This window comes from Pseudonaja textilis, chromosome 3 (genome assembly GCF_049901715.1).
Source record: "Pseudonaja textilis isolate UNSWEBS1 chromosome 3, rPseTex1.2, whole genome shotgun sequence".
Classification (NCBI taxonomy): Eukaryota; Metazoa; Chordata; class Lepidosauria; order Squamata; family Elapidae; genus Pseudonaja; species Pseudonaja textilis.
The window spans coordinates 105,413,476-105,441,261 of NC_141992.1; the positions used below are offsets into that span (position 1 = coordinate 105,413,476).

The 27,786-nt window shown below is 38.0% G+C and overlaps 1 protein-coding gene across 1 annotated transcript; it reads left to right on the plus strand.

Moving 5' to 3' along the window:
• The first annotated feature begins 1,704 nt into the window (after positions 1-1,704).
• On the plus strand, positions 1,705-27,608 carry HMGCS2 (3-hydroxy-3-methylglutaryl-CoA synthase 2). Its single transcript, XM_026703448.2, has 9 exons — positions 1,705-1,848; positions 4,547-5,001; positions 10,446-10,571; positions 15,598-15,762; positions 19,516-19,684; positions 22,143-22,313; positions 22,978-23,084; positions 25,876-26,001; positions 27,133-27,608. The coding sequence occupies exons 1-9, from the start codon at positions 1,739-1,741 to the stop codon at positions 27,237-27,239; spliced, it is 1,536 nt and encodes a 511-aa protein (XP_026559233.1). The 5' UTR covers positions 1,705-1,738; the 3' UTR covers positions 27,240-27,608.
• The last annotated feature ends 178 nt before the right edge of the window (positions 27,609-27,786 follow it).

Consider the following 27,786-nt stretch of genomic DNA (forward strand, 5'->3'; position numbering starts at 1 on the left):
TGTCATACCTCAAGGATTACATATATCTTGAGCCATCTTGTTTCCCCAGCAGCTTCATCTGTATTTTATCTGCTGCTCTGACCTTTCCCCTGCATTTTCTCTGTAGCCTTTCACCTAAATTTAAAGTAGTATCTGTTGGCACATTAAATTCTGGGAGGCAGTTCCTTACTGCAATTGTCTCCTCTTATACTGCTATTTTGTAAGTTTATATTATACATTTAAAGTAATAAAATGAACTATTTTTTGACTTTGGATGCCTCTCTACACTAGCTGACAGATGTACTAAATCTGTTTTCTTTGCCTGGAGATACAAGCTATTTAAATAACAATGACTGTTCATAGAAATAACATAAATAATTTAATGTTAGAATTTTGCATACATACAGGGCAGTATTTCAGTTCACTTTGTGGCAGCCTTAGATATTATTTTGGTGCCCAGAATTTTGTTTGTCATTTGATCAACATAAATGATTATCAACTAAAGTTGAAGGCAAGAGATTGAGAAATGTGCAACTTGCTTATTTAACTATGACAGTATAGATAGTCCTCAACTTACAACCACTTGTTTAGTGACTGTTCAATGTTACAACAGCACTGAAAAAGACGACTTATGACCAGTTTTCACAGATATGTCCGTTGGAGCATCCCCATGGTCACATGATCAAAAATGTAGGCACTTGGCAACAACTGTCATATATTCATGATAGTTGCAGTGTCCTGGGATCATGTGATCACCATTTGTAATGTTTCCAACTGGCTTTCCACAAACAAAGTCAATGTGGGAAGCCAGATTCACTTAACAACTGCAGTGATTTGCTTAACAACTGTGGCAAAAATGTAATAAAATGGGGCATAACTTACTTAACAACTATCTTATTTAGCAACAAATTTTGGGCTCAATTGTCATAAATTGAGGATAATTTGTATTTGCTAAATACATAGTTGAGACGCTGATGACACTATTACAATTATGATTATTTTTGCCTCCTTCAAAGTAGGCATAAATAATAATTTATTATTACTGCAGTATGTGGTTATCCGCAAATCTTGTGGTGGAACATACAGAAAATACAATATTAAGTTGATCAGCATTAGAAGAGAAAATGCTAGGGTTTAATTTAATTTGGATGTATTATAAACTGTTTTAGGAAGATTTGACTTTGAAGGATGGCGTTTCTTTCAAAAATAAAATATTAAGGAATAAATAAAAGGAAGAGCATTATAATTTTGTATAAGTATGCCTATATGAAAGCCAAAACTATACTAACTCCTAAATACTAAATGTGGGAAATTTTTTGTTTGTTTTTCAGTTCAAGCCACTTTTGTGAATGAAGTTTTTCCCCAGACTAAATCCAATACAGGAAAATACAGACTTAATACCTTACAGCTAGTTAGAACTCGGGTGTGGAACAGGAGACGGTCCCAAAAATACCCTACTATTCATTGATAGAAATTTTTAGAGTGATTCTAGTGAGAACAAAATAGGAAGACACCTTGATTAAAGGTGGCCAACAACTTAGCAACCCCCAGGACTGAAAGTTGATGCTACAAAAAATTACAAAAGTCTAGCGTACTGTTCAGCTTGTGTACTGTTACCTGTACTGAGTATACTATTGGCTGTCATGATAAGAGCAGGGAGGGATTTACCAGAACTCTGTAGTACCCTTGGGGTATCTTTTAAAAAGCTGAGGAGGTAGTTAGTTCAAAGCTTAATTGGACTGTTTAACCAAACTGGAAAATGTTCCGGCTTTTCAGACACACTAAGCAGCTGTGCTGCTTTCAGATGAAACAAACATTGCAAAAACCACTTTGGCCTCTCACTTTTTCAGCACTGGTGAAGCAGAATAGGTAAGTGAAGAAAAAATAGCACTAAAAATGTTGACATCTTCAGGCTTTGTAATCAAAGTTTTACTTTTACACAAACTTTTCTAATGGTAATCTACTAGAAATTTTGATAAGAAAATTCTGCTTTAATCATAATGAGTATTAGAAAAATAGATTAATAAAAGTCAGGGTGTTTTAAAATAGGATCACCAGCTACAAAATTTCAGCCTGAAATTTCAAATCTGAAAAAAATGCCTCTTAAAACTCTTTTCTCTACGAAAAAAAGCATGCACAAGTGTTTTCAACTTCCATCTTCTATCTTGCCTTTAATTTCAATATAACTGGCTATTTGTTACAATTTCTTCTCTTTGTGAAAGATCATTTGTGAATGTGTACATCTGAATCCTATAAGAACAATGAGTTAAATCATATAAAGAAACTCAGAGTATCTGATCCATGAGAATTCATGTGCGAAATTTTTTTACCAAGTTATGTAGATTTTGAATAGCAAGCCGTTTAATTAATTGGTAATGCAGAAGCAGTTTGATCCAATGTTAACACTGATGGCGTAAAGGGCCACAATTAGCTCAGGTGTCTTACAATTTATAAAAAATATATGAGAAAGTCTTTACCAGTTTTCACAGAAAGGGTAGTTTCTATTCCAGTTCATTAAATGTATAATTTTACTTTTTTCCTACTTAAAATAAATATTTTCACTGTGTTGCACTTTCCATTTTTCAGATCTTAAGAAGATAGTTCCAGTGGTCTCACATAATATTTTTAATCCGTGCACAATGAAATATTAAACCCAAAAGTCAACAATCAATGCAAAATTTAAAATTGGGATTCAAAATCCCACTCACACTTAATAGTATACTGATGCAGACTTTGTTGCTTGTAGCCCTGATAAACTATTCCTTTAAATAAGAAAATACTCTTATTTACTTTGATATCCTCCTTTAAAAAAAAAGAACTAATTTTATATTTATAATAAAGCAATCCAAATTAAAATTAGCATTTCAAGCAGTCCTTGATCTACAACAGTTCATTTAATGACCAAAATTACAACAGCACTAAAAAGTGACTTATGACCGTTTTTCACAATTACAACTTTTGAAACATCTCCATGATCATGTGATCAAAATTCAGATACTTGGCAACTGGTTCATACTTATGACTGTGCTGTGTCCCAGGGTTATGTGATCACGTTTTGCAACCTTCTGACAAGCAAAGTCAATGGGGAAGTCAGAATCATTTAATAACTAGGTTACTAACTTATCAACTGCAGTGATTCTCTTAACTGTGGCAAGAAAGGTCATAAAATGGGGCAAAACTCACTTAACAAATATCTCACTTAGCAAGATAAATTTTGGTTTCAATTGTGGTTGTAAGTTGAGGACTACCTGTATCTCTATTATAATAGGAAGGAAAAATCAGAATAAAAACAAGGAGATTGAATTTTTAGAATATTGTTTTGTGGGGTCTTTAAGGGGCAATAACTTAAATAATACATGCTCACATCCTTTGGACCTGAACCATAGTACTGTCCAGAAATGTTGATCTTGTGCAGATGTAGTCAAAGGTCTTTGTATTAAACATTAACCGCTTGGATAACAATATGTTAGGGTTAGGATGAGCAAACATCTTTTAGGCTATTGGAATGCATCTATTTATAAGATGCTGTAGATCTAAACACAGTAAAAGTGTTAATTCTGCGGTTCACCCAAATACTAAAGTACAAAGAAAACTTAAGATACTACTCAAATCATATATCTCAAGTGTTTATCCATATTTAAAATAAATGTTTCCAGTTTGCTCTTCATACAAGTTTGAAAAAACTAAAATCTATAAAGTCAAACCTATCAGTGACAATATAACAAAACAGAAATTACAGAAATTGTTCTCACCAGTTCTCAAAGGCTTTTTTAAAAGGATGAAAATATAACTGTAGAAAATAAAAAGGCTATTTCAAGAACCTGTCTCAAAAGGCAGCACCTGAATATCAGAGTACCACAGTGAATACAAAATGTTTTTGGGTTTTTTGCAGAGATTTACCTAATTTGTTTCACTGACAAAAAAATTAAAACAAGATTCCTTGGAACTCAAGTATAGAAGCAAATCTTTATTACCATAAATAAGCCCTTTTTATTTATTTGTTTATACAAATCAAATTTGTTTATACAGATCTCAAAGAACTGGGGATGCCTGCAATACATCTATCATTGAATGAGCCCTCTCCAGCACTAAGAATTTCCACATTCATTTAAAAAGCTGCCTTGAATGCAGCAGTAGTCTTATCTGAAGGCTGCCACTGCAGCTCCAAGCACATTTGTGTCATTGTTGATTGTAATGTACTTCACTTTTCCATAAGCTTCATGGGGATATTAGAGATGCAGTGAGAAAAATGAGCACTGCACTGTTACACTTCAGATTGTATGGTAACGCCTAAATGTGGAGCAACAGTTATTTGCACAAAGGGGTTTCATTATAGTACATTTACCTAGCAAACAGGATTGTGAATATTCCTTTTCTTTAATCCCTGAATATAAATACACCTGCTCTTATTATTTGCTTGGGGGATATTCATGAGGCAAGCAAGGTCCTTGGCTGCATCAGTCTAAAACATGTTTGTTTTGTAAGATATTCCTCCTAATAATGTAGAAGCCAGAATTATATCTAAATGTGTATTATGAAAAACCTTTCCTTTTTACTTGTCTTGCAGTTTCTCCACAGATTCTATACAATCACTCCAGACAATCTCTCCATGGCCTAAGGATGTGGGTATCCTTGCTCTGGAGGTATATTTCCCATTCCAATATGTAGAACAAAGTGAGTTAGAGAAATATGATGGGGTGGAATCAGGGAAATACACCATAGGCCTAGGCCAGAAGCAGATGGGTTTCTGTGCTGCACATGAAGACATCAATTCCTTGTGCCTGACTGTGGTACAACATCTGGTAGAGCGAAACAATCTCAGCTGGGATTCTATTGGCCGCCTGGAAGTTGGAACAGAAACTATTATTGACAAATCCAAAGCTGTTAAGACTGTTCTGATGCAGCTCTTTCAGAATTCAGGGAACACAGACATTGAGGGCATTGACACAACCAATGCCTGCTATGGAGGTACAGCTTCTCTATTCAACTCTGCTGATTGGGTGGAATCCAGCTCCTGGGATGGTAAGTGTTGGCGGACTTTAGTTCAGTTCTTTTAGTGGTAGAACCCAAGGTTTCTCAATTTCAGTAACTTTAAGATGGGTGGAGACCAACTCCCAGAACTCTGGGAATTGGAGTCCCCGTGTCTTAAAGACACTAAGGTTGAAAAACAATGGTATAGCCAGATTGTTGGGGGCAATATGCTGACTATGTAAACTGCTTAAAGAGGACTGTAAAGTTTTATGAAGCAGTATATAAGTCTAAGTTTTATTGCTATATACTTTCCATTATCCCCCCTGCCCCCCACTTCTGCATATGAAAAACAGTCAATTCAAAGCCCATGCACCAATTCTAGGATATCAAACAAAAATAGCAAAGAAAATGCAAAAGAGCATGGTGATGAGCATTTGGTGATCATCAACCTTGTGTCAAGAGCAAAAATAATGTAACAAAGCAGAAAGTACATGAAGACCCCCTCTCAGTTACTTCTGCAAAGAAGCAGAGCTCACTCTGGAGGAAATGAAATAGAGTAAATAGAGATTACAGTTCTTGTGTCACTGTCCTATGCTATTACGTCAGTAAACAAGAAAGCAGCCCTAATATCTACTAATTAATTAACTAATGCTGCCTATTAACTGAACCACGAATGTGGGATGACCCCAATATTGCTATTTCCCCAATGGGAGAAATTATAGAGGCTTCAGTATATCCCAAGTTTCCTATAATTTAGACAATAGTCTACAGCCTCCCAAAAGAAATCCCATAGAGTTATTTGAGACTGACCTTTGAATAAACATATTATGGACTAGATTTTTAAGACAGATGACCACCCCCTTTAAAAAAAAAAGAAATGTGTAGGTAATTAAACTCTGCTTTTCTCAGTTGCAATACAATTATATTTGTCAAGAAGTTTCCATATGGAAGCTCCTTTCAAAACCCATACTGATTGCAGTGCAATTTCCAGATTTCAAAAGTGCACATTAGTAGTTTTCCATTAACCTTTGAATCATGATATAATAAGATCTGCCCTTTGGTTCTAGAGCTCAGCATGTTTAGAATATGCCTGATTGCAATGTAGAACATTAAATAAAAGCCTGGACTTTAGTCTCTGTAAGACACTAATTTTGTGGCCTTCGGAAAAACAGGATCTCTCCATTTCAAATCCATTTCAACCAACTTGGGAAAATAGTTCTAACACTGCTGTGATAGAGTTCAGAGAGTAAGCTGGGGAGGCTTGGGACTCCCCAATGACTTTAAAGACACTTGGCCTCCACCCAGAGTTCTGTGATTGGACAATAGATGGAGAAATAGGGAAGTAAAGGATATGGCTGCCTCCTTCCACAGGGCTGTTAGGAATATTACTAGAAAATGGCTAATTTTGTTAAAGGAGCTACAATTTCAGACATTGTCATTGTGTGCCACCATAATATTGAGTTGGGGAGAAGGCACAAAAAGCACAAAATGAACCTTGAAAGAACTGTGTGATTTTTCTTCTTTCCACCCTTGTTATGAGTTTTATTACTGATGTTGCTGCTGTGATTTCCCCCATAGCGCTTTTCACCAACAGGGAATGGTTGAAAAGTCTTCCTTCCCCACCAAGGTTTCCCAAATCAGACAATTTTGAGGGGGGGAAACCCTCCTTCCCTGCCTTTGCCTCCCAAGAGGATGACCCTGCCACTTAACAGCGGGTGTATCTTTTCAGATCCAAAGGGCGCTCTGGGAAAAAAATAATCACACAGAACGACTATTAAATCTGGCAAAACGGCCCCCCTGCACACTTAAGTGCCTTTCATGGAACATAGCAGGCTGGGGGAGAAGGTATGGTACCACAGAATTTGCCAACTAAATTCATTCATTTAATGTGGTCCTGCTTCAGGAGACCTGGGCATGCAATAAGATATCCCTTACAGGGTTTACGGTCATTTCCTTGGCCACCACCAGACAATCTATGACAGGAAGGCCTAAGGGTGGTCTAGCTTCCTTGGTCTCTACTTCTTTGAAAGTGGAAACAGTGGAGCTGCCCCCCTGTGGGTCTTTAGCTATGGCGCTCCTAATTAAGACAGAACGTAGCAGACTGTTAGTGTTCAACGTTTATCTTCCAACGATGAGGCAAACTGATACTAAGGCTCAATGGGGCATGCTGGAGAATTACATTACTTGTATGGAAACTAAATTCCCAGTGCTGTACATCCTTACAGGGGGCGATTTTAATGCCCAATTGGGAGTCCAAGTTCCATCGATTGAGGCACTCTACTCCCAAGAAACCCTCCAGGCCATAGGACACCTGATTTCAGCCAGACATTCTAAGGATGAATTAACAAATTTTGCTGGCATTCAGTTAGCCCTTTTAGCAGCCCAACACAATAAGATAATTCTTAATGGGAGTACCCTAGATGATCTAGCTGGTGGGTTTACTTTTAGTTCCTCACGTGGGAGTAGTGTTATTGATTTTGTGCTGGTATCCCAGCTTCTTAGAAAGGCAGTCCATGCTTTTTATGTGGACTGCCTTACGGAGAGCGACCACTACCTCCTGGTTACAATCATTGGGCTTTCCTCAAATATACATCTCCCTAAGGGTCCCCAGATATTAGATCCCTATGTGGCCTCGTATACAAGGAGGATCAAATGGTCTTCTAATACTGAAAGAAAGTTCCACTCCTTTTTATCATCTCCAGAGTGTCTCAGCCTATACAATCAGGCCCTAACAAGTGTGGCCCAGGGACAATCTCGGCCTTTGAATCACTAATTAATAGTGTTCAAAGGGAGCTAGGAGCCGTCAGTAGGCCAAGTGGTCCATATCATTCAAGAAGTAATTCTTGGTTTGACAAAGAATGTTTGATGCTCAAGAACCAGATTAATCAGGTTTACCTGCTCTATCGTAATTGAGGGGATAAATGCCCACCAGGGGACTGCTATCGCTTGAAGCGGGAGTATAAAGGACTAATTGCTAAGAAAAAGAAAGCTAAAGAGAGAGAAGTGGGATCTACTTCTCTCCATCCAGCAGAAGAACACTAGATTATTTTGGCAAATTGTTGCCAGCTCCTTGCTGGGTCATCAAGAACTCCCTCTCTGCTGTATTTTCAACAGAGGTTGGGAAAACCATTTCTTGGCAATTTTCCAGGCATCAACAAGTTCAACCATGCTTGGGCCACAGCTGCCTCCTGCAGTTCCTGACTGGCAACCCATGATTCATGCTGAGATTACCAAATTTATCTCCAAACTCAAGTCAGGCAAAGCCCCTGGCCCTGATACTATACCCCCTGATCTGCTAAAATCCAATCCTGAGTGGTAGATTCCTCTCTTAGCAAGACTCTTCATGCATATCAATACCTCTGGCAGGATCCCTACCTCCTGGAGCTTAGCTATTATTGTTCCAGTTTTTAAATGAGGAAATAGGAACAACCCAGCTGACTATCGCCCCATAAGCCTGCTCTCCATCATTGGAAAACTGTATGCTAAATATCTCCAACGTAGACTCCTCACTTGGGTTGAGGAGTCCAATATTATTGGTGCTGAACAGATTGGGTTTAAAGCGGGCTGTGCCACACTGGACCACTGCTTTGTCTTAGCGCACCTGGTCAATAAATATACTACCATACCAAGTGGCAAACGTTTTACTGCTTTTATCGACCTAAAGTCAGCGTTTGACTCAGTCCCTAGGGGACTGTTGTGGTCAAAACTGCTCAAAAGTTCTATCGATAGACATCTTCTGTTCCTAATTAGACCCTTGTACAACCAGACCTCTAGTCAGGTCAGGTGTGGTTTGCAGGAATAACTTTCAAATCCTATCCGATTAAGAACGGAGTAAGGCAGGGTTCTGTTCTGGCTCCTCTTTTGTTTAATTTATTCTTATCTGATTTGGCCTTTCACATTGGATGTATTGAGTCCCATGCCCCAAAGCTGTCAACTACGAAGATCCCGCTTCTTTATGCTGACGATGCGGCCCTCCTTTCATTGTCAAGGCCAGGTCTGAAAAGATTACTTTCTGCATTTGGGTCTTATTGTGCTGAGAACCACTTGTCCATTAATTGTGACAAATCCAAAGTATTGGTGTTCTTTAGAGCCCAGAAATTGTATAACTGAGCTATCAATGGTAATGCTGTTAAACAGGTTTTCCATTTTAAGTATTTAGGTATTCAATTTCAGAACACCGGTGCTTGGACTAGACATCGAACCCAGATGCTGAATTCGGCTTCTTGTAGTCACCAGCAGATTTTAAGATTTTTTTATACCCAAGGAGGCCAGTTTATTCCTTCTGCTCTGCATATTTACAAAGCCAAAACTTTGGCTCAAACTCTTTATGGAATTCCCATATGGATACGGGGCTTCAAGGATTGTATTGAAAGAACCCAGGCTGTCTTTCTTAGAAAACTTCAGGCTCTTCCTCCTTGTGTTGGTTTTGCTCCGATGTACCTGGAACTGGGCACTCGATCAGTCGAATGTATGGCGTGGATTAACACCTTTAAATGGTGGTTTCAGGTGCTCTTTCTGGCAGTTCCTGGTAGCTACCTCTCCCTGGCATTTGCTGACTCATATTTCTCGTTGGGCGAGGGAGCTGTTGAAGAAATTACACCTGCTAGGTTTTACGGGGGGATCCCCTGGGAGATTATGGTCTTAAGGACGCCCAATTTAGGGTAGTCCAATGGCTTGTGGACATTGATTTGAAATATCTATGAGCCAGAGCTAACAAAACTTGCTCCCCTCTGATCTTCAGCCAATTTAATAATTATGAACTGAGGATGGCTTCCTATTTTTACACTCTAACCATTCCCAAGTATAGAAGAGCTTTCTCTCTAGCTCACTTTAATGTCTTGCCCTCAGCACTACTGGATGGGTGATTTAAGAGGCTCCTGATTAACGAGCGTTTATACCCTTTTACAGAGCTGAGGTTGAAACTGTGGAGCATGTCCTTTTATATTGCCCTATGTATAACGCAGGCAGATCTAAGTTACTGTCTCTCCTTGAAACAGACCCTTCTAGACCCAATGTTAGTAATTTGTTCTTATATTGTCTAGGGGATGGCTCCTCATATATCACTTCTCAGGTTTCCAATTTTTTTTAAGAGCTGTAACCATCAGAGGAGAACACTGTAATTCCCCTTAGTCAAGGTTTTGGTGACCAATTGTTCATGATTAATTTTCCCATTTTCTTTTGTTGTACTTGTGTTTTGGTCTGTGACAGCAAATAAAGTATTATTATTATTATCTCTTTTGGCTTAGGCCAGTGTTTCAGCAAATTTAAGATGGGTAGACTTCAATTCACAGAATCCCAGAACTGAACACATCTTAAAGTCAGTACTATTCAAAAACATTGGCTTAGGTAAAGTGTTATGTTTTTGAATAGATAATAGCTACTAGATCAGGAGTTGAAGCTACAAAAGAACTTTGACCCATTTTATGAAGAAAATCAGAAAGAGACTACTTATCTTCATCAATGTTGACACTTTGGTGATGCTCTTGTCATGCTAGGTCGCTATGCCTTGGTGGTTTGTGGTGATATTGCTGTGTACGCTACTGGAAATGCAAGACCCACAGGTGGAGCTGGAGCTGTAGCTATGCTGGTTGGACCAAATGCTCCTCTGACTTTAGAGAGAGGTCAGTAAAAACATTTACAGTACTTAAATTTCAGCTAAAACCAGTTTGAGGGGTGGGAGTATTCACTGCAGAAGAACAATATGGGTGTATAATGAAAGCAATTCCTCTAAAGGAAAGCTGATAATGAAGATGATCCTCCAACAACCTGAGTCTTATTTGCAACCTTGTTAGCATTACAACAGCCACATTCATAGTTTCACTGCCCTGACAGGGGCACTGCAGCACAGACACTTGTCGGGTAGAACAAGTCCAGAACTATGAATTTATTCCGCTGCAAGTGAAAAAGATGAATAGGACAAAGATGGGTGCTTCCTAATTACTCAGCAGTCAGATACGCTGATGTATGTTGAACTAGAAATTCAAAAGAACTTGCAGGTGAAAAAGCAGATTGGTGTAGGGAGAAAGCTGCTCTTTATAATAAGCTTTTCATCTGCAAAAAAAGAGCCCTTTGTGTCTGAGACATTAGTATGCTTCAGAGGGTATTCATAGAGTAGCTGCTTGTATTTTATGAGCAAACCACACTTAGCTTACCTCTCCCTCCACACCAATAATGAGGAATTGTGTTTGCATTATCTGGAAAATGAGCAACTTCTGAAAAAAACTAATCAGAGCTCATACAGGGAAAATTAGGGGAACAGTCTACTTTTAACCACATGTCATATCAAGAGTTCTTTTAAGGAATTTTCCCATTGTATGATTACCTGCTGTGGGGATAGGTTGGGGAGGTAAATTTAGAAGATGGAGTGTTTTTTCTACTCAAGGAACTTCCAGTTCATTTCAAAATTTTGGTAGTCTGGGTTAGTTTTAAAATGATGTATGAAAGGCCATATTCTAATGTGGAAGAAATTCATAGTCAGCAAACAATTTTTTTTTTCATGATCTTTTTTGGATGGTCATTCTGACCATAATGTATTTTATTGCTTCTACTTTCCTATCTCATAAAATGCAAAAGTATTTTGTATATTCAACCTGCAGATTTGTAATGACCTTCAGATCTTCACCAATGTTCAGTTTATATTTTTCATACTGGATCTTTCCCAAAAGTAGTTTCATATTCTGATACAATTCTTTCACCTTATCTTTGGTACTGCCTTTACCTGTCATTTACCTGTCATACAACATTACCTGTAAGTAATTTATTTCCATTATTACCATTTAATTGTACACCACCACCAGTCACCGCTATGAGGTGGGCAATCTCTAAATTTGATATTAAAATAAAAATTATGAAGACGGTTTTTCATGAACTAACTTTTGTGGAGTTACTGAACAAGTGCCCCTCATTTACATTGTGTTCATGACCAAGAACATATAACTGAGCATACTTCTTTACAAAACACTAGTCCATGTTCTTGTTAAATTCATCATGGCAGCTTGTTTGTTTGTTTCTTTGTTGTTTGCTTATTGGTCAGGTCGCAAAAGGGGATTGTGTGACCCCAGGATGCTACTGATGACTATTTTTCACACTTATGACCATTTCAGTATCCCAATGGCCACATGATTTACAATTGGCGGCGTAGCAACTGGCCCACATTTATGATGGTTGCAGCATCCTGGGGTCACATGATCTCCCTTTTGCAACCGTCTGACAAGCAAAGGCATTGGGGGAGCCAGCTTTGTTTAACCATCGTCTGACTTAAACAACAATCCATTTAATAGTGGTGGCAAGAAAGCTCGTAAAATGGGTCCAAGCTCACTGAACAGCTGTCTTGCTTAGCAACCACGATTAAGAGAAGCCAGATTCACTTAATGACTGTGTGACTTATTTAGTGACTATTCAAGTTACAACGGCACTGAGAAAAGACATGTGTGATTGTTTTTCACACTTAATGACCGATGCAGCATCCCCACGGTCAGATGATTCAAATTTGGACACTTGGTAACTGATTCATACTTATGATGGCCTCAGTGGCATCCTGGGGTCACATGATCCCCTTTTGCAACCTAACCAATGAAATCCAAGGGGAAGTCAGATTCACTTAAAAGCCATGTGACTTACTTAAGAGCTGCAACTATTTGCTTCGCAAGGGTGGCAAGAAAGATTGTAAAATGGGTGAAAGGTCATTGAACAGCTGTCTTGCTTAGCAACAGAGATTCAAGGCTCAATGATGGACATATATTGCATTGGCCCAACCAAATCTAGAGCTCTTGTTGTCTGCCTCTTGCTCACTGGGAATGCCTTGGACTTTGATTATTTGTATATTGCACAATCCAAATACGCCTTACATCCCTTTACATGCAATCCTTCTGTATATTGTTCCATCTTTTGAAAAACTTTAAAGCTGGCATCACCAAGCCTTCTGTGCAAAAGATGAATCATATTTTGCCACAATGCCACATGTGTATGCACACCGAACATTTTGTCCCTGCAACACATAAAAGTTATCTTGCTTTATGCCTTTTGCACATATTATGCCATTGTGCTTTATGAGACACTTCCCATTTACAAATGTAGTCTCAAAGCCTTGCTTGTCTAAACTAGAGACACTCAGCAAATTATGCTCCATTTCAGGCACACACAAAACATAATTGAACCTTGTTCGCAGATATGGAATTTGCACACTGCCCCTTCCAATGACTTAAGCCTTTTTGCCATTTGCCAAGGCTAGTGCATCTCCAGCAGCTGCACCCATCCTGTAAAACAATTTAGAATTATTAACAATTGTTTGACTAGCCCCACTGTCAATTGGCCATTGATTTTCTCCTGCAATGGCTGACTTTTGCAATAGCAGCCTGTCCATCAGTTAATTCTCTTCCTTGCAAATTACTTCTGTTTTGCAAACAATTCTTTCTTTGCAACTTGCTTCTTTGCAAACAGTCTCTCTTTAAATGAGTTGTTTCTCCACAAATGAAACACCTCTTCTGTTGCTGGGTTGTAATCTGATATCCCCTGCTGCTCTTCTCTTCTCTGGAGACAGCCAGTTTGTGGAATTTTCCATTCTGCTCCTTGGGCCACCTCCTCGGGGATTTCTCCTTATGGCTTCTTCTAAAATAGTGTTTCTGCTTTTCAGCTGGTAAACACGCTTTAAGAGCTTCCAAGTGCAGTTCCTGCTCTGGCTTGCACTCAAACGCTGCAGAAACAAGTCATCTATTTAAAACTAGTAGTACTTTCTGAGATTCAGGAATCTGCATCCCACGCTGTTCTAACTCCACAAACAATATTTGCATATTCACCAAATGCTGCTCAACAGATTCTCCAGGTTGCAGACTGGCTCTGTATAACTTTCTTGATAAGTGCACGATATTGCATGCTGACACACTCACATGTATAGTCCTTAATTTCGTCCAGACTTTCTTTGCAGTCTTTAAATTAGCTACATTGATAAACTGATCATCTTGTAAACTTAAGATGATATAAGCCATTGTTTTATCATGCTGCCTCTAATCTGCAGCAATTAACGGCATTTGGGGTGGATTTTCCACAATATCCCACAGCTCTTTAGCTTTCAGGAAATATTCCATCTTTGGAGCCCAAATAATATAATTCTTCTGACCCAAACGTGGCAAAGAGGTCTCCTTAATTTTCTCAGTCATCCTGCAAGCTTTTCTCTGTCTTGTTTCTCCTTTTAAACACAGACAGTCTCTCTCTTAGCTTAATTACAATGCAGTCTTTACATGTGGTCTGGTTTTGGCTGGGCCCATAACCTGTTAGAATTTGCAGCAACCTTTCAGAAGTTATCAAATATTTCTCCAAATAGGTAACCCACCTGACTGCTGACCTTCTCTTTTGTAAGGATAATGCTGTTGTTTTAATTCACCATAAGTCAGGCCCCAAACCACGAAAGACGTGTGGTGATTCTTTCCAACTATATTTTTTACTGCTTCATATCTATGGACAAAATCTTGCCAGACTAAGCATTCTACTATCTGCATCTACAGTACATTCTGACAACTATTAGGGAGTGGCTGTCTTCACCCTCTTTCTCTCACACAAAATATATGGAGTGAGCTGTTTCTGACTTCTATGTAATGCACCCTCTTCCTCTGGGAATCCACTTCCTTAGTATATTCTATCACACTCTCATTGAGCCCATTATTTGTTTTAGATGGTGGAATGATCTGATTCAATAGAAGGCAGGTTTATATGGAGGAGTGTCAGCAACTGGACTTTTCCCCTTCAGAATGAACTTCTGAAAACTAAATGTTTCAAAGGGAATCCTTTATTGAAATGGGGTGATTCCAGCACCATTCAAAACAGAATCTAAATGCTCCCAGGCATGCGGTAATAGATAAGGGGAGTTAGGACCCCTCCCCTTATCTAGATGTATATTTAATCAAACAAAGAACCAACATGTTAATTCCCCCTCCTCTTCTCTGAGAACATATCTTTTGAAGAGTTCCCAGGGAGTATCTTCTGGAGGTGGAATTTTTATGGTCCCTTCTCTGCTTGCTGTCTCTTCAAGAGGTGACAAGTTTCTGGACATCTGGCTTCAGTCCTCCAGTTGTATATCATATGTAGGTTATACAGATTCAATATAAGATTTAATATTTTCAGGTTACATCAAAAGGATTACTTGTACCAACTCCCTCCCCCCCCACCTTCTTCTTCCATTGAAGAATGGCAGATACACGGATCTGACAAGGAGATAGCAGCAGATATTCTGTATGTGTCCATTTGTGGGAATGGGTAAGGCTTCCTGGGAACCTGGTGATTGGAAAGGGAAGCATCTGGGAAATGATACAGCATACCCCTCACCAGGACCTTAGGGAAAGAGGCATCTGAAATTAAGTGAGATTGAGATATAAAACTCTCAGTGTCTACTAATTATTGCATTAATTGTTATAAATATCATTCACACTAAATACATCATTCACATTGGAGGGGCTCTCCAATTTTATAAGCAGGAGAAATTAGAATCTTCTTGGAAGAATCATATGCTTGGTGGAAATTGTTTGGTGAGATGACTGGCCATATAAATCACTCAATAAATTACTAAATGTCTGTCACAACTTCAATTGTCATAGTGTAAAGAAGATCATGTTTCTATGACAGATTATCAAGTTATGGCATCATCTTCCTATTCAGGTCTCCGAGGAACCCACATGGAGCATGTCTATGACTTCTATAAGCCAGACCTGGCCTCAGAGTATCCTATAGTAGATGGACAGCTTTCCATTCAGTGCTATTTCCAGGCTCTTGATCAGTGCTATGCCACATATCGAAAGAAAATTGAAAGCCAGTGGCAGAAAGGTCTGTATGTCTGAAAAGCTAAGCTTTCCCCTGGGTTTTTTTTCTTCTCATCCTCTTATATTATGCAAGTATGGCTTGGAATAGAGTTCCACCCATGGAAAGTTGTACTTAAGATGTGAAAAGGAAATAGTAAATACAGTATTAGAAAATAAAAGAGAAATAGTCCTCATCTTGTGCAACTATATTGAAAGGGACCATGATTTTAAAATTGTGTTTTAGATTAATGTTTTAGGCAGTGGAAAAGGAGAAGGAAGAATCTTGAACACATAGCTCTGTTTAACAATCTGATGTAAGGAATCTGAAGTAAGAAATATACTCCTTCTCTTTATTTCAGGACCTTTCCTCATGATTGAATTACTGAGTATCTACCTTAACTTGGTAGAAAGGAATATTTACACGAACATTCACTGTCCCCATTGTCAATTCTTTTCTGACCTCAGTTGTCTCTTTTCCAAGCTGGTTTCCATATAAGATAATAAAAGTGATACAGCCTAACAGATTTTACTTACTTTAATAAGGGTGTAGATTTAGAATAACAGAGTTGGAAAGAACTTTGTAGGTCAGCGGTGTCAAACTCAATTTCATTGAGGGCTGCATCAGGACTATGGTTGATCTCGGGGAGCTGGGTAGGTGTGGTTGACTGTGTGGGTGTGGCCAAATGGATATGTGTGGCCAACTGGATGGGCGTGGCTAGTTTGACACCACTCCCCAAACTGCTGGCATGTTTCTTCTCACTGGGTAGACCGGGCCGAAGCCAGGCTGGCCCTATCTTTCCTCTTCACATTGGGTAGACCAGGATGGCCCTGGGGGCTGGATCAGACCACATTGTGGGCTGAATCTGGCTTGCGGACCTTGAGTTTGACACCCCTGTTGTAGGTCATCTAGTCCAACCTCTTGCTCAAGCAGGATACCCTATGCCATTTCTGACAAGTGGCTGTCCAGTCTCTTCTTGAAAGCCTCCAGTGATGAAGCACCCGCAACTTTTGAAGGCAAGCTGTTCCATTGGTTCATTGTTCTCACTGTCAGAAAAATTTTCCTTATTTCTAGTTAAATAACTCCTTGATCAGTTTCTATCCTTTGTTCCTTGTCTGGCCTTTGGGTGCTTTGGAAAATAGGTTGTACCCCTCTTCTCTGCGACAGCCCCTCAAATATCGGAACACTGCTATCGTGTCACCCCAGGTCCTTCTCTTTACTAAACTAACCATGCCCAGTTCTTGTAACTGTTCTTCAGATGTTTTAGCCTCCAGGCCCCTAATCATCTTTGTTGCTCTTCTCTGCATTCTTTCTAGAGTCTCAACATATTTTTTATAGCATGGTGACCAAAACTGGATGCAGTATTCCAGATGTGGCCTTACTAAGGCTTTACTACTTACTAGTACCTCACGTGATCTTTATTCAATCCCTCTTGATTCAATTCCTAATACAATTTAGGATTGCATTGGCTTTTTTGGCTGCTGCTGCACACTGCTGGCTCATACAGTAGAACCTCTGGTCATGACCATAATTCATTCCATAACTTTGGTTGCAACCCAATTTGGTTGTGACTCAAACTAATTTTGGAAATTTGATGCTTACCCAAAAAAATGGTGTGGAAGGGGAAATCGGCTGTGAAAAAAAATGTGAATTTTTTGGTCGTAACCTGATTTGGTTTTGGCCAGAAGTGTTCATGACCAGAGGTTCTACTGTATTTAATTGGTTGTCCACTAAGACTCCAAGTTCCCTCTCACAGTTACTGCTATTAAGCCTGGTTTCACCCAGTCTATATGTGTACTTTTGGTTTTTCTTGCCTAAGTGTATGACTTTACTTATCTCTATACTGAATTTTGTTAGATAGGGTCCAATGTTTAAGTGTTGAGATCCAACTGTATCTTGGTGCCTATCATCTAGGATGTTGGCTATTCCTGCCAGCTTAGTGTCATCTGAAAATTTAATGAGTTCCCCTTCTATTTCCTCATCTGAGTCATATATAAAGATATTGAACAGTTCAGAACCTTGTGGTATCCCACTGCTTACTTCCCTCCATGTAGATGTAGTAGTATCAGTAAGGACGATTCACTGAGTACAGTTTGTCAGCCAGTTACAAATCTATCTGATGGTGGTGCTATCAATCCCACTTTTTTCTACCTTACCAAGGAGTAGGTTATGGTCTACTTTGTTGAATGTCTTACAGAAGTCTAAGTATACTATGTCTACAACATTTCACTAGTCTACTAATTTAGTCACTTTGTAAAAGAATTAAATAAGATTAGTTTGACATGCCCAGTTTTTAACCAATGCATCCTGGTTTCTAGTTATAAGTTTATTTGTTTCTGGATGTTTGCAGATCTGGTTTTTATTATCTTCTCCAGTATCTTCCCAATTATGCATGTTAGGTTGATTAGTCTGTAGTTTCCTGGGTCTGATCCACCCCCCTTTTTTTTCAAGATGGGAATCACATCACATCTTTTCTAATCCTCAGGTAATTCCCCAGTGTTCCAGGATTTTTGAAAGATATGGTACAATTGTTCTGAGATAGCATATGCCAGCTCCTTCAAAACTCTGGGGTGTAATATATCAGGTCCAGTGATTTATATTCATCAAGGTCAGACAGGTGTTATCTTACCATTTTCTTGGATTTCTTGTTTTTCTTTTTCAGTGGTATTGTGCTGGACTGGACTTTTATGAGCATATTTTGCAGAATTTCCCAAGTTTTCTTGAGTTGTTTTCCCATTTAGGATTTTCATCCAAGGAACCTTTCCCCAAGCTCTGAGTTTATTAAAATTAGCTCTTTTAAAATCTAAGTGTGATTGTGTTCCATTATATATATTGTATTATGTTCTGGTATGATTATGTTCTATTGCTTGTGTTTACATTATGTTGAATTAGTTTAGTTTAGTTTAGTTTATTGTTATTGCATCTCACACAATGAAATTAAATGCCATTTTCAATGTATGTTATAACTATAAAAATAAAACACAAACACACATCCTTCAAATTCTATACAATTGAATTTAAAACCCAATAGTAGAATTCAATATAGTTGCTGCCCTGGGATAGAAGCTAGTTTTTAGCCTATTTGTCCTTGTTTTTATTATTCTGCACCATCTGCCAGAGGGTAATAGTTCAAAAAAAGGATGCACAGGATGAGATGGATCTTTAAGAATTCCAATATGACATATTCAATATGTGTTACTTATACTTTACTTATGTTTTCTTTCAAAAACAATCCTTTCTCTTCATTTCTTTTAATTTTTCTTATGACTCTCATTTTCTTTTCTCTTCCCCAAACTCTCAGTACTTTGTACATAAGTTTCAGCTCTCAGAAATAAAACTCAAAATGCTAGTGAAGTGATCTGTATTTATATAATAATGAATTTGCTACTGTCTTATGTCTAGAAAACTTAAATATTCTAGAAGTGAGAAGGAGACAATTTGGAGAATTGTCTCAAAGCTGCAGGACCTATCACCCCTCCTCAATTAGTGGCTCCAGAGGAAGGGGAAAGGATTTATTTATACTAAATGAATCTATTTTTATATTATGCATAATTGCAGGAAATGGTGGTTATGCAGCAGGGGATGAACTACAGAAGTAAGGGCTTCTTACAGAGTGGAGCATGGTTTATAGAAGTTTGAAGGCCTGATGGGGAAGATCCAGAAAACGGAGATTTTCTGTATCTGTTTTATAAAACACCCTTCTCTTTGGGTGCATTTGCCAAGTTATTATTATTATTATTATTATTATTATTATTATTTGAAATTATTTTACTTGAGCAGCTGGGATAAGCAAACTCTGTACTCTGGAAGATTTCCAGTTCATGATCTTCCACACACCATTCTGTAAGCTGGTGCAGAAGTCTTTTGCACGGATCTTGTTGAATGACTTCCTTGAATCCCACAAATCAGACACAGACAGTGGAATCTACAATGGGCTCAAGGATTTCAGGTCAGTGAGAGCTATCAGAATTCCTTCGCCAATTCTATATACAAAAAAAAAAAAATTCACAAGCCTTTTAATGAGAGATACCTTTTAATGGGAGGTCTTTTTGTTTTGGGAGGAGGGAGAGACAGTGAACTACAACTGAGAATTTAATAGCTACTTTAGGATTCAGACAGCAGATTTATGAGGAAGGATCACTACCTGGGTGATTCTATACAGAGAAATAGATTATTAGATAAGCATAAATTTGTGGAATATTAAAAAAACCCAACTACATTTATTCCTTTGTAATTCTTCATTAATTCACACAGTTAGTTCCCCATTTAAGCCTCCTGTAGAAGAGCCATTTAGTGGAGAATGTTATCACACTACCGAGGCAATTTCACAAGTAGCTGAAAATGCAGAGGAGTTCACTGCAGTTTTGGAAGAACCTGATATTAACTTACACTATTACCATATGGTTTAAATAAAACCTCTCAACACAACTGAAAAAAAAGTATCAAAACAAAAAACAAAATTGGGACTTTTTCTTTAAGGATATTAACAAGGTTGAGGATTTCATGATAAAAAGAATGGCCTATAACTCCTTGATAAAACTTACAGAGAAGAAAAAGAATTTATTCCATGAAGATAAGCTGGAAGGAGTCACTTAAACTTAATGAGTTAACTGGAATTAGGATGGATTTTTTTTTGTTTAATATGTGTAACTGAAAGAAAGATTTAATCCAAAATTTGAAAATGTGTGTGTGTGTGTGTGTGTGTATACATACATACATACATATAGGGGAGGGGGTAGTGTTTACCTGAAAATAAGACCCACCCTGAAAACAAGATTGCTCCATTTCCAAGTGCTCCATAAGCGACCAAACACTTTTTGCCCAGATGGAGAAATGACAGAGATTTAGAGCTTCATTTGCTTGAAAAGGGGACAGTTTGAAATGGGGTGATTAGTTTCAAAGCATGCTCTTTGCAAGCAGACAAACTTTTATCTCCCTCCGGGCAAAAAGTGTTTGGGCAACTACCACCGGCCCCACCCTCTCCATACCACTATCTGCCTACGGGCTCAATCGAGGCCAAGCTCTCAGCACCCCCTGGACTCCACTCGCCCTGCCAGGAGGGCAAAGAGCCCCCATGAGGCCATCAAGAAGTGTCCTGGCAGCAGCTGGGCCAGCAGGCAAAGTGGGTGGAGGCCGGGGCATGCCGACACCTTGGCCCATTGCAGTTGCGGACAAGCAGACAGTGGGATGGAGAGAGCGGGGTTAGCGGTAGCTGTGCTCCTGCTCCCATAGGACCCTGCGTTCACTGCCTCCTGCACTTAAAAAAACAAGACCTCCCCCAAAATAAGCCTGAGTGCTTATTTTCAAGCCCAAAAGAAAATAAGACCGGGTCTTATTTTTGGAAAACATGGTGGATGGGTGAGTGGGTGGGTGTGGGTAGGTGTGTGCATATTGCTTAATTAATTCTTAAAGTAGGCAAATGGTATTGAAAGTGTATTTAAGAGTATCTGTATTAAGAGAAGGTTTTAAAAAATGATGTACCAATTTAAAGAAAAACTCAGCGTGTTAAAAAGGCTATTTATAAAAGGAAAAAATATTATTCTATAAGGATAGTTTGGAGGGAGGGATCTAAATATAATACTGAAGTTTAAAGCTTGTATGGTAAGAAGTGCTAAACTTTTCTTAAATACTTTTTAAGTCGAAACTTTCTAATGCATCTTTTTCTTTGATGCATTAGAAAGTTTTGACTTAAAAAGTGTTTACGAAAAGTTTAGCACTTTATAAAAGGGTGAAAAAAAGAGGGCTTTTCTTTCTTCAGTTAAGGTCAAAGAATTTGAAAGAATACAATGAATCTTGTTAATAAAAATGGTGACAGTTCACAAAGATTTTTAGGTGCAAGTAGAAATACATATTTCCATAGCAAGGAAGATAAAGCAGGAATGGTTCAACTGATTATTTTATTCAAAGAGAAAATATATTCTCATTTGGATATCACTTCTGGATTTTGTGCTTGTGATGAAAAAAAAATTGAAACTTTGACTTTGGTTTGTTGATCAGAAATAGTTGTCATTATAGAAATGGCTAGTTACATATTAACGTGAGGTTGGATGTTTTTATCTTGTACTGTGCTAAGAAGAGTCTGAAGTCAATGCCTTTTTTTTTCTTTTTTCCCCTTGTATATCACACCCCCTTTTCCCCACTCCTTTTCCTTCCCTTAATTTCCTTTTTTTATTTTTTTATTTTATTTTATATAATAAAACAAATTGTAAAAATTGTAAAAAAAAGAATCAGAAATAATTCTTTACTGGGATAAAATATTTTTAATAAAAAATATCAGTATCTGATATAATGGGAAGTTTTGTTCATTGTTGTAACTTATGTTATAAAATAATTTTTGAAAACACCATATATCTATCTATATAGTCCAACTTACCCATAAGGAATTAGATGTTTTTTCTCTCTTTCAGCAATGTGAAATTGGAAGAAACCTATTTCAGTAGGGAGGTGGACAAAGCTTTTCAGAAGGCGAGCCATGAGCTGTTCAAGCAGAAAACACAGCCCTCACTTTTCCTTTCTGCCCGCAATGGCAACATGTATACTCCATCAGTCTATGGCTGCCTGGCATCTCTCTTGGCACAGTAAGTATTAGGCCTGATCTCACATTCCAGGAGTCAGTGAGAACATATGATTCCCTTCCATTCTTCAATATACTGCATTACGTGTAGTATATTAAAGTTTTATAAATGTTATGTAACAATTCAATGGCTTTCTTGCTTATTAAAATCTGCAGAAATGAATTATTCTAAATAAGTATAAGGGCATCCAGATATAATGGTGGTCCCTAATATTGTTACAATAGAAAGTAATTTTATCCAAACAATACTTTTTATATATTTATATCCCAAGTTTATTTTTTCCTTTTTAATAAAAATCACAGCAATGTCAGATATTTAGATTTAGCAGTTTATTGCTCTCTGTTTAGAACTGGGTAACTTGAAATGTAGTTATAGTAGTCATTTATCCTTTCGATATTAATATTCTATGTGCATTTTATACATTATTTTGTTTTTTCTAGAGAAACAAATACATTTAAGTGTAATTGGAAGGTCAATAACCCCATCATGGCCTCAAGATTCCCAGACATTTTTACATCCTATCCATGTCAGCGTGAATTAGTACAATTTATAATTTTCATCTTCAGAAAGGAATAGTTTTATAGGAATACAATATGCAGATTAAACAAGCTACCGGAGGAAAAAAAAGTCTTTCTCGTGGGATTTTATTTACTGTACATTTTTGCAGGTATTCTGCCAAGCAGCTGGCTGGATCCAGAATTGGGGTTTTCTCCTATGGCTCAGGATTGGCTGCCAGCATGTTTTCCCTAAAAGTATCCCAGAACTCTGATCCAGGTAAGTCTTTTAGGGAGGATTAGGAAAACTTTTTCATTTCTTCCCACACATTTGGCCTACTGGAATGGGCTTCTGAACTAAGCCATTTAAAGATTGTGTTTCAAGTTAATATTTTAGGTACATATTGTCTTATTTTCTTTGTTCTCATGACAAAGTAATAAAAATTATATAGGATTCATCTTTGGATTTAGGGTTATTGACTAAAGTGAGAGAATTAACCCAAGGAGGGACATGCATAGGTGTTGTTTCCCAACAGCAAAATTGCATTGGTAAATTACAAGATTCATCATGACTGACCTCTTTTCCTGATGCTTTTCTTTTCAAAATCTCATTTTTCCTGATAAGTTCTGGCAGTACAATATATTACCAAATTGCAGGCCACTTTGTCAGAGTTTGCAGCAATTCAAGCAGCACGCAAGTAAATAATTCAGCAGGATTCATTTATAGAAGAAACTTCTTTATATACAATAATATAAAACATGATGCCCATGCAGTTCTTGCAACAATACCCATGCAGTTCTTGCAACGTGGTAGCAAGTACAAGGACAAGAAGCAGAAGCAACCAGAACCAAAACTCAGAATCCAGAAGTCATAATCACAGAAGCAAAACATTACAGAGGCACTATTGCAAGGACAAAGCAACTCTTCTATACAAATCAGTCAAGCTAAGCCATGCCCAGACTCCAAGCTGTCAAACAGTCCCCATTTGCTGACCTGTTACCATGTCTATTCCAATTCATGAACTCTCATAAACTGACACACTTTCAAAGGGATCATAGAACTCATCTAATCACTGAAGACAATACATGTTATTTAAATAAGCAGGTGAAAAGCTGCACTTTTTAATGCTTTGTAAAGGAGCTAAAAGGTTATAAAACTGAGTAGACTGGTTCTTTAATAAAATGTGATTGTGAAATTGATTATATGCAAAAAATGCATGGTAGAAGGGAAAATTTCTGTTTCTCCAAAAAGACTCGTTTTCTTTTTTAAAAGTCTGCATCAAATGAGCAGGAAAAGAAAAACAATGGTTTGAATTTATAATACAGACAGAAAATGAAACTAAACTAACCCAGAGCAATTGGGAATCTACAGTTGCAATGCAATAGGTATCCAAACACATAGACTTTTTAGCTCCTTTTCTCCCTTGGTCATGGGAACGTGCCTCATGTTCATATTCTAAACAGAACATATGTTGCATCGATGCAGTTTGTCTGTCATGTAAATAGATAAACCTGAATCACCATAATACTTTAGAGGTCCTCAAACTTTGATCTGCCCTATAGTTTCTCAATAATGAAATATGGTATGGCAGAAGTGAATTAGCATGACCAAGGACTGTACTTTACTGAAAAGGGGCTGAAGGCACAAAATGGGTGGGAGCACACATATCAGCAGGACTGAATATAGAGGGAAATATGCATTTGTCTAAGGCAAACAGGATAAACCTAGGAAATCCAACATAGTGGTATTTTGCATGCTTTCTTTATTTGTAGGGCAATCTAGACCTGAACTGAATGTTTGTACCAGTGTTGGATAAGAGTTTGGAAGCAGGTTAATGGCACAGAGGAGAAACAGTTAGGCATATGGATGTAAAACAGGTGGTCATACATATTGTACTTAGCAGAATAAGAATTGAAACTTGCTTCAAGCAGTGATAAGTGAGAGGGGAGAACAGGAGAGAACAATGATTTCCCAAGTGTTATTGAGCTGCAATCAGCCCTACCAGATCAAGCCAAAAAAATCAACTCCATAGGATAACTTGGGATTGTCAAACTTGCAGCCCAAGGGTCAGATGCGTCATGCACTGGCCATGCCCACGCCCAGTATAGTGAAGGGGGAAAAGTCTCAATACATCATGTGGCGTTGCCATGATGACGCGAGTTTGACATCCCCGGGATAACTAAAACTACTTTTATTCTGATTGGCTACACTAATGTAATCATGTAAGTCTGATATAATTGTACCTCCTCCCCTTTCTTATACTTCAGTGAATTAGGGAATTGTCTATCTGAGCTGCTTACAAATACTACCAGTTTGTTGTAGACTTAAAATATTTTTCACCTTCCTGCACCTTAATACTAAAATGCATCTTTCATATCTCCATCAAGATCATCTTTCTTACTCCTACAGTTACAATTCTCAACAATCCCCATATGCATCTCTGAAGTAGAAACTGAATTCATCAGTAGGAGCATGCAAATGATTTCATGAAGATGGAAATGATGAGCATGCATCAGCAATTCCTATAGCCCACCCATTCACAATTTAATAAAAGTAAGGAAGATTTGCCTGCCGCAGCTTAAACACCTCTCTTCCATGTTTGGCCTCCAGGAAGAATCTTAGAGCTAGCCTAAAATTAGATGAAAACAAAAATCTGGGGACTTTATGCAAGCAAGAGGGTTCTGCCTTCCTCTAAGTAATGGATCCAGCAATCTATTCTATTTGCAAGCAATAAGGCAGCCACCAATTTATCTATTTTTCAGTCCCAAGAGTGACTTTTTAGGTAATTTTACAGTTCTTAAACATATTACCTCACATTAACCCAAGCTTGTCAATTCATATTGTGTGCAAAAGGATTACATCAGCATTTCTCAACCTTAGCAATTTTAAGATGAATGAACTTCAACTCCAGCTGAGGAATTCTGAGAGCTGAAATTCAACCATCTTAAAGTTGAAGAAATTAAAAACACGGAGTAAGAGGATGGAACACTGTCGTACCAGAGAATGAAGCTGTTGTGTCTCAAGATAGCACCAACTTTCTCACTGAAAGGTATCTGACTTTTTATTTCAGGCTCTCCTCTAGAGAAACTGGTATCCAGTCTTTCAGATTTAGAGGCTCGCTTAGGCTCCCGGAAATGTGTTTCTCCTGAAAAGTTCAATGAGATCCTGAAAGTCAGGGAAAATACTCATAATTCAGGTGAGCTCAAGAAAATATCATCTTAGTTTTGCTTTGTGTATACCAATGTCATCTATCCACTCATGAAAAAGTGGCAATCTGTGGAAACTGCCCCCCTCCCTCAATGGTTGGTTTTCAAAATTTGGGGCCATTTTTGGAATTGAGGAGAGTGAAGGGGCAAAATGGTACCGTAATACTTGAAGACGCTTAAGGAATTTATTCATTCATTAAAATTCTTGTAATAGCATCACAAAAATGGTTCTTGACCTCCCTACTTTCAGACGGTGTAGCTGTATAAGGTCCTACCTTTCCACCCCATTCAAGGAAGCATGAAATCTTGAAACAGCAGCATTTCAAAAGGAAACTTTGATAGAAAGGAAGTGATTGCAAGACAAAAGCAAAGCAGGATCTAAATTCCCCTTAGGTAATTCCATTAGGATAAGGGAGTTAGAAACTCATCCCCTCAGTCCGATGTTGAATGGGCCAATCCACAGGTGTGAAGATATTGTGAAAACGGTGGTCCTGGAAAGGAGATAAGGAACTGTTCCCAGGCGCTTCTCTCCAGAGGCTTCAGAGCTGAGACAAAACAGATGGCCCTCCCCCTTTACAGATTCCCCAAAGGTAAATCAAAACACAGGGCAGATAGGTGTCGGAGCTAAGGATTACAGGATATGTAGGGAAAAGGAAGAGGGCAGTAAGCGAATAAATGATTCAGCACACCCCCTCCCAAAATTGCAGTATCACGACAGGCTGAAATATTAAATAAAACTGTTGACCCTTTGAGGTACAGTAGATCAGTCCTGAAAGAAACTGGAACTCAGCAGAATCTTAAAAGCCCAAGGGAGATTATTTCTGCCCTTCATGTACTAAAAGATAATCAGGGTGGGGGATTTTTTTTTTTCTTACATCCTCATATCTATTCAAATTGATGCTGACATAATAGTTACTGAAATTCTTTTTCAAGGACATCTCAGCTCTACAGGAAGGGGAATCATAATTTTGATAATGTTCTCTTGCTTCTTCAATGCATTGTAAATGCACATAGGAAGACAAGTTAGCATTGCTTTGAGAAAAAGTGTAGGTATCAACATTAACTCTTCATATTGATTCTTACTGATTTATATTGGCTCATGTTGCTCTATCTTCCCATAGTTGATCACATTCCCCATGGATCCAAGGATGACCTGTTCCCAGGAACCTGGTACTTGGAGGAAGTAGATGAAAAAAACCGCAGGAAATATGCACGAAAACCAGTTTAGAAGTATAGAGTTGTCATTAATGAGTTTTTTTCTGATAAAACAGAACTCTAGGTCTAAGAACTGTTCATAGAAAAGAGATGTGCAGGTGGAAGGCTCAATTGCCATTTATCGGGCAAAAGGAAAAATGAAAATACTTATGAAGATGAGAATTTTGTTATAGTTTGGTAACTGCCTGTCTACCTATCCTGCTGTGCAGAAACATTTAAAATAAAGCACATAACTATTAGACTTTTGTAGCTGGAAGAGGAATATACCAATATTGTTCTTTGCAAAACAATATTAGGCAAAATAGGCTGATAAATAAAAGTTGAATGGTTCATTATTCATAAATATGTGCAATAAAGAATAATATCAAATCAGAAAACAAAATTCCCAGATGGCCTGTATTTAAATCCCTTCTGTCCTGTCTGTTATCAAAACAAAAGGTGAAGAAAAATCTTGCAAATACAGGTAGCCCTCGACTTATGACCACAATTGAGCCCAAAATATCTGTGGCTAAGCAGGACATTTGTTATGTGAGTTTTGCCTCATTTTACAACCTATCTTG

What these genes read in the sequence shown, in the direction of transcription:
- HMGCS2 (XM_026703448.2), top strand. Translation starts at nt 1,739, where the DNA reads ATGTTCCGGCTTTTCAGACACACTAAGCAGCTGTGCTGCTTTCAGATG. An exon ending in TCCTCTGACTTTAGAGAGAG is followed by an intron (nt 10,572 to 15,597) that starts GTCAGTAAAAAC and finishes CTTCCTATTCAG; the next exon opens with GTCTCCGAGGAACCCACATG. An exon ending in CTGGCATCTCTCTTGGCACA is followed by an intron (nt 22,314 to 22,977) that starts GTAAGTATTAGG and finishes ACATTTTTGCAG; the next exon opens with GTATTCTGCCAAGCAGCTGG.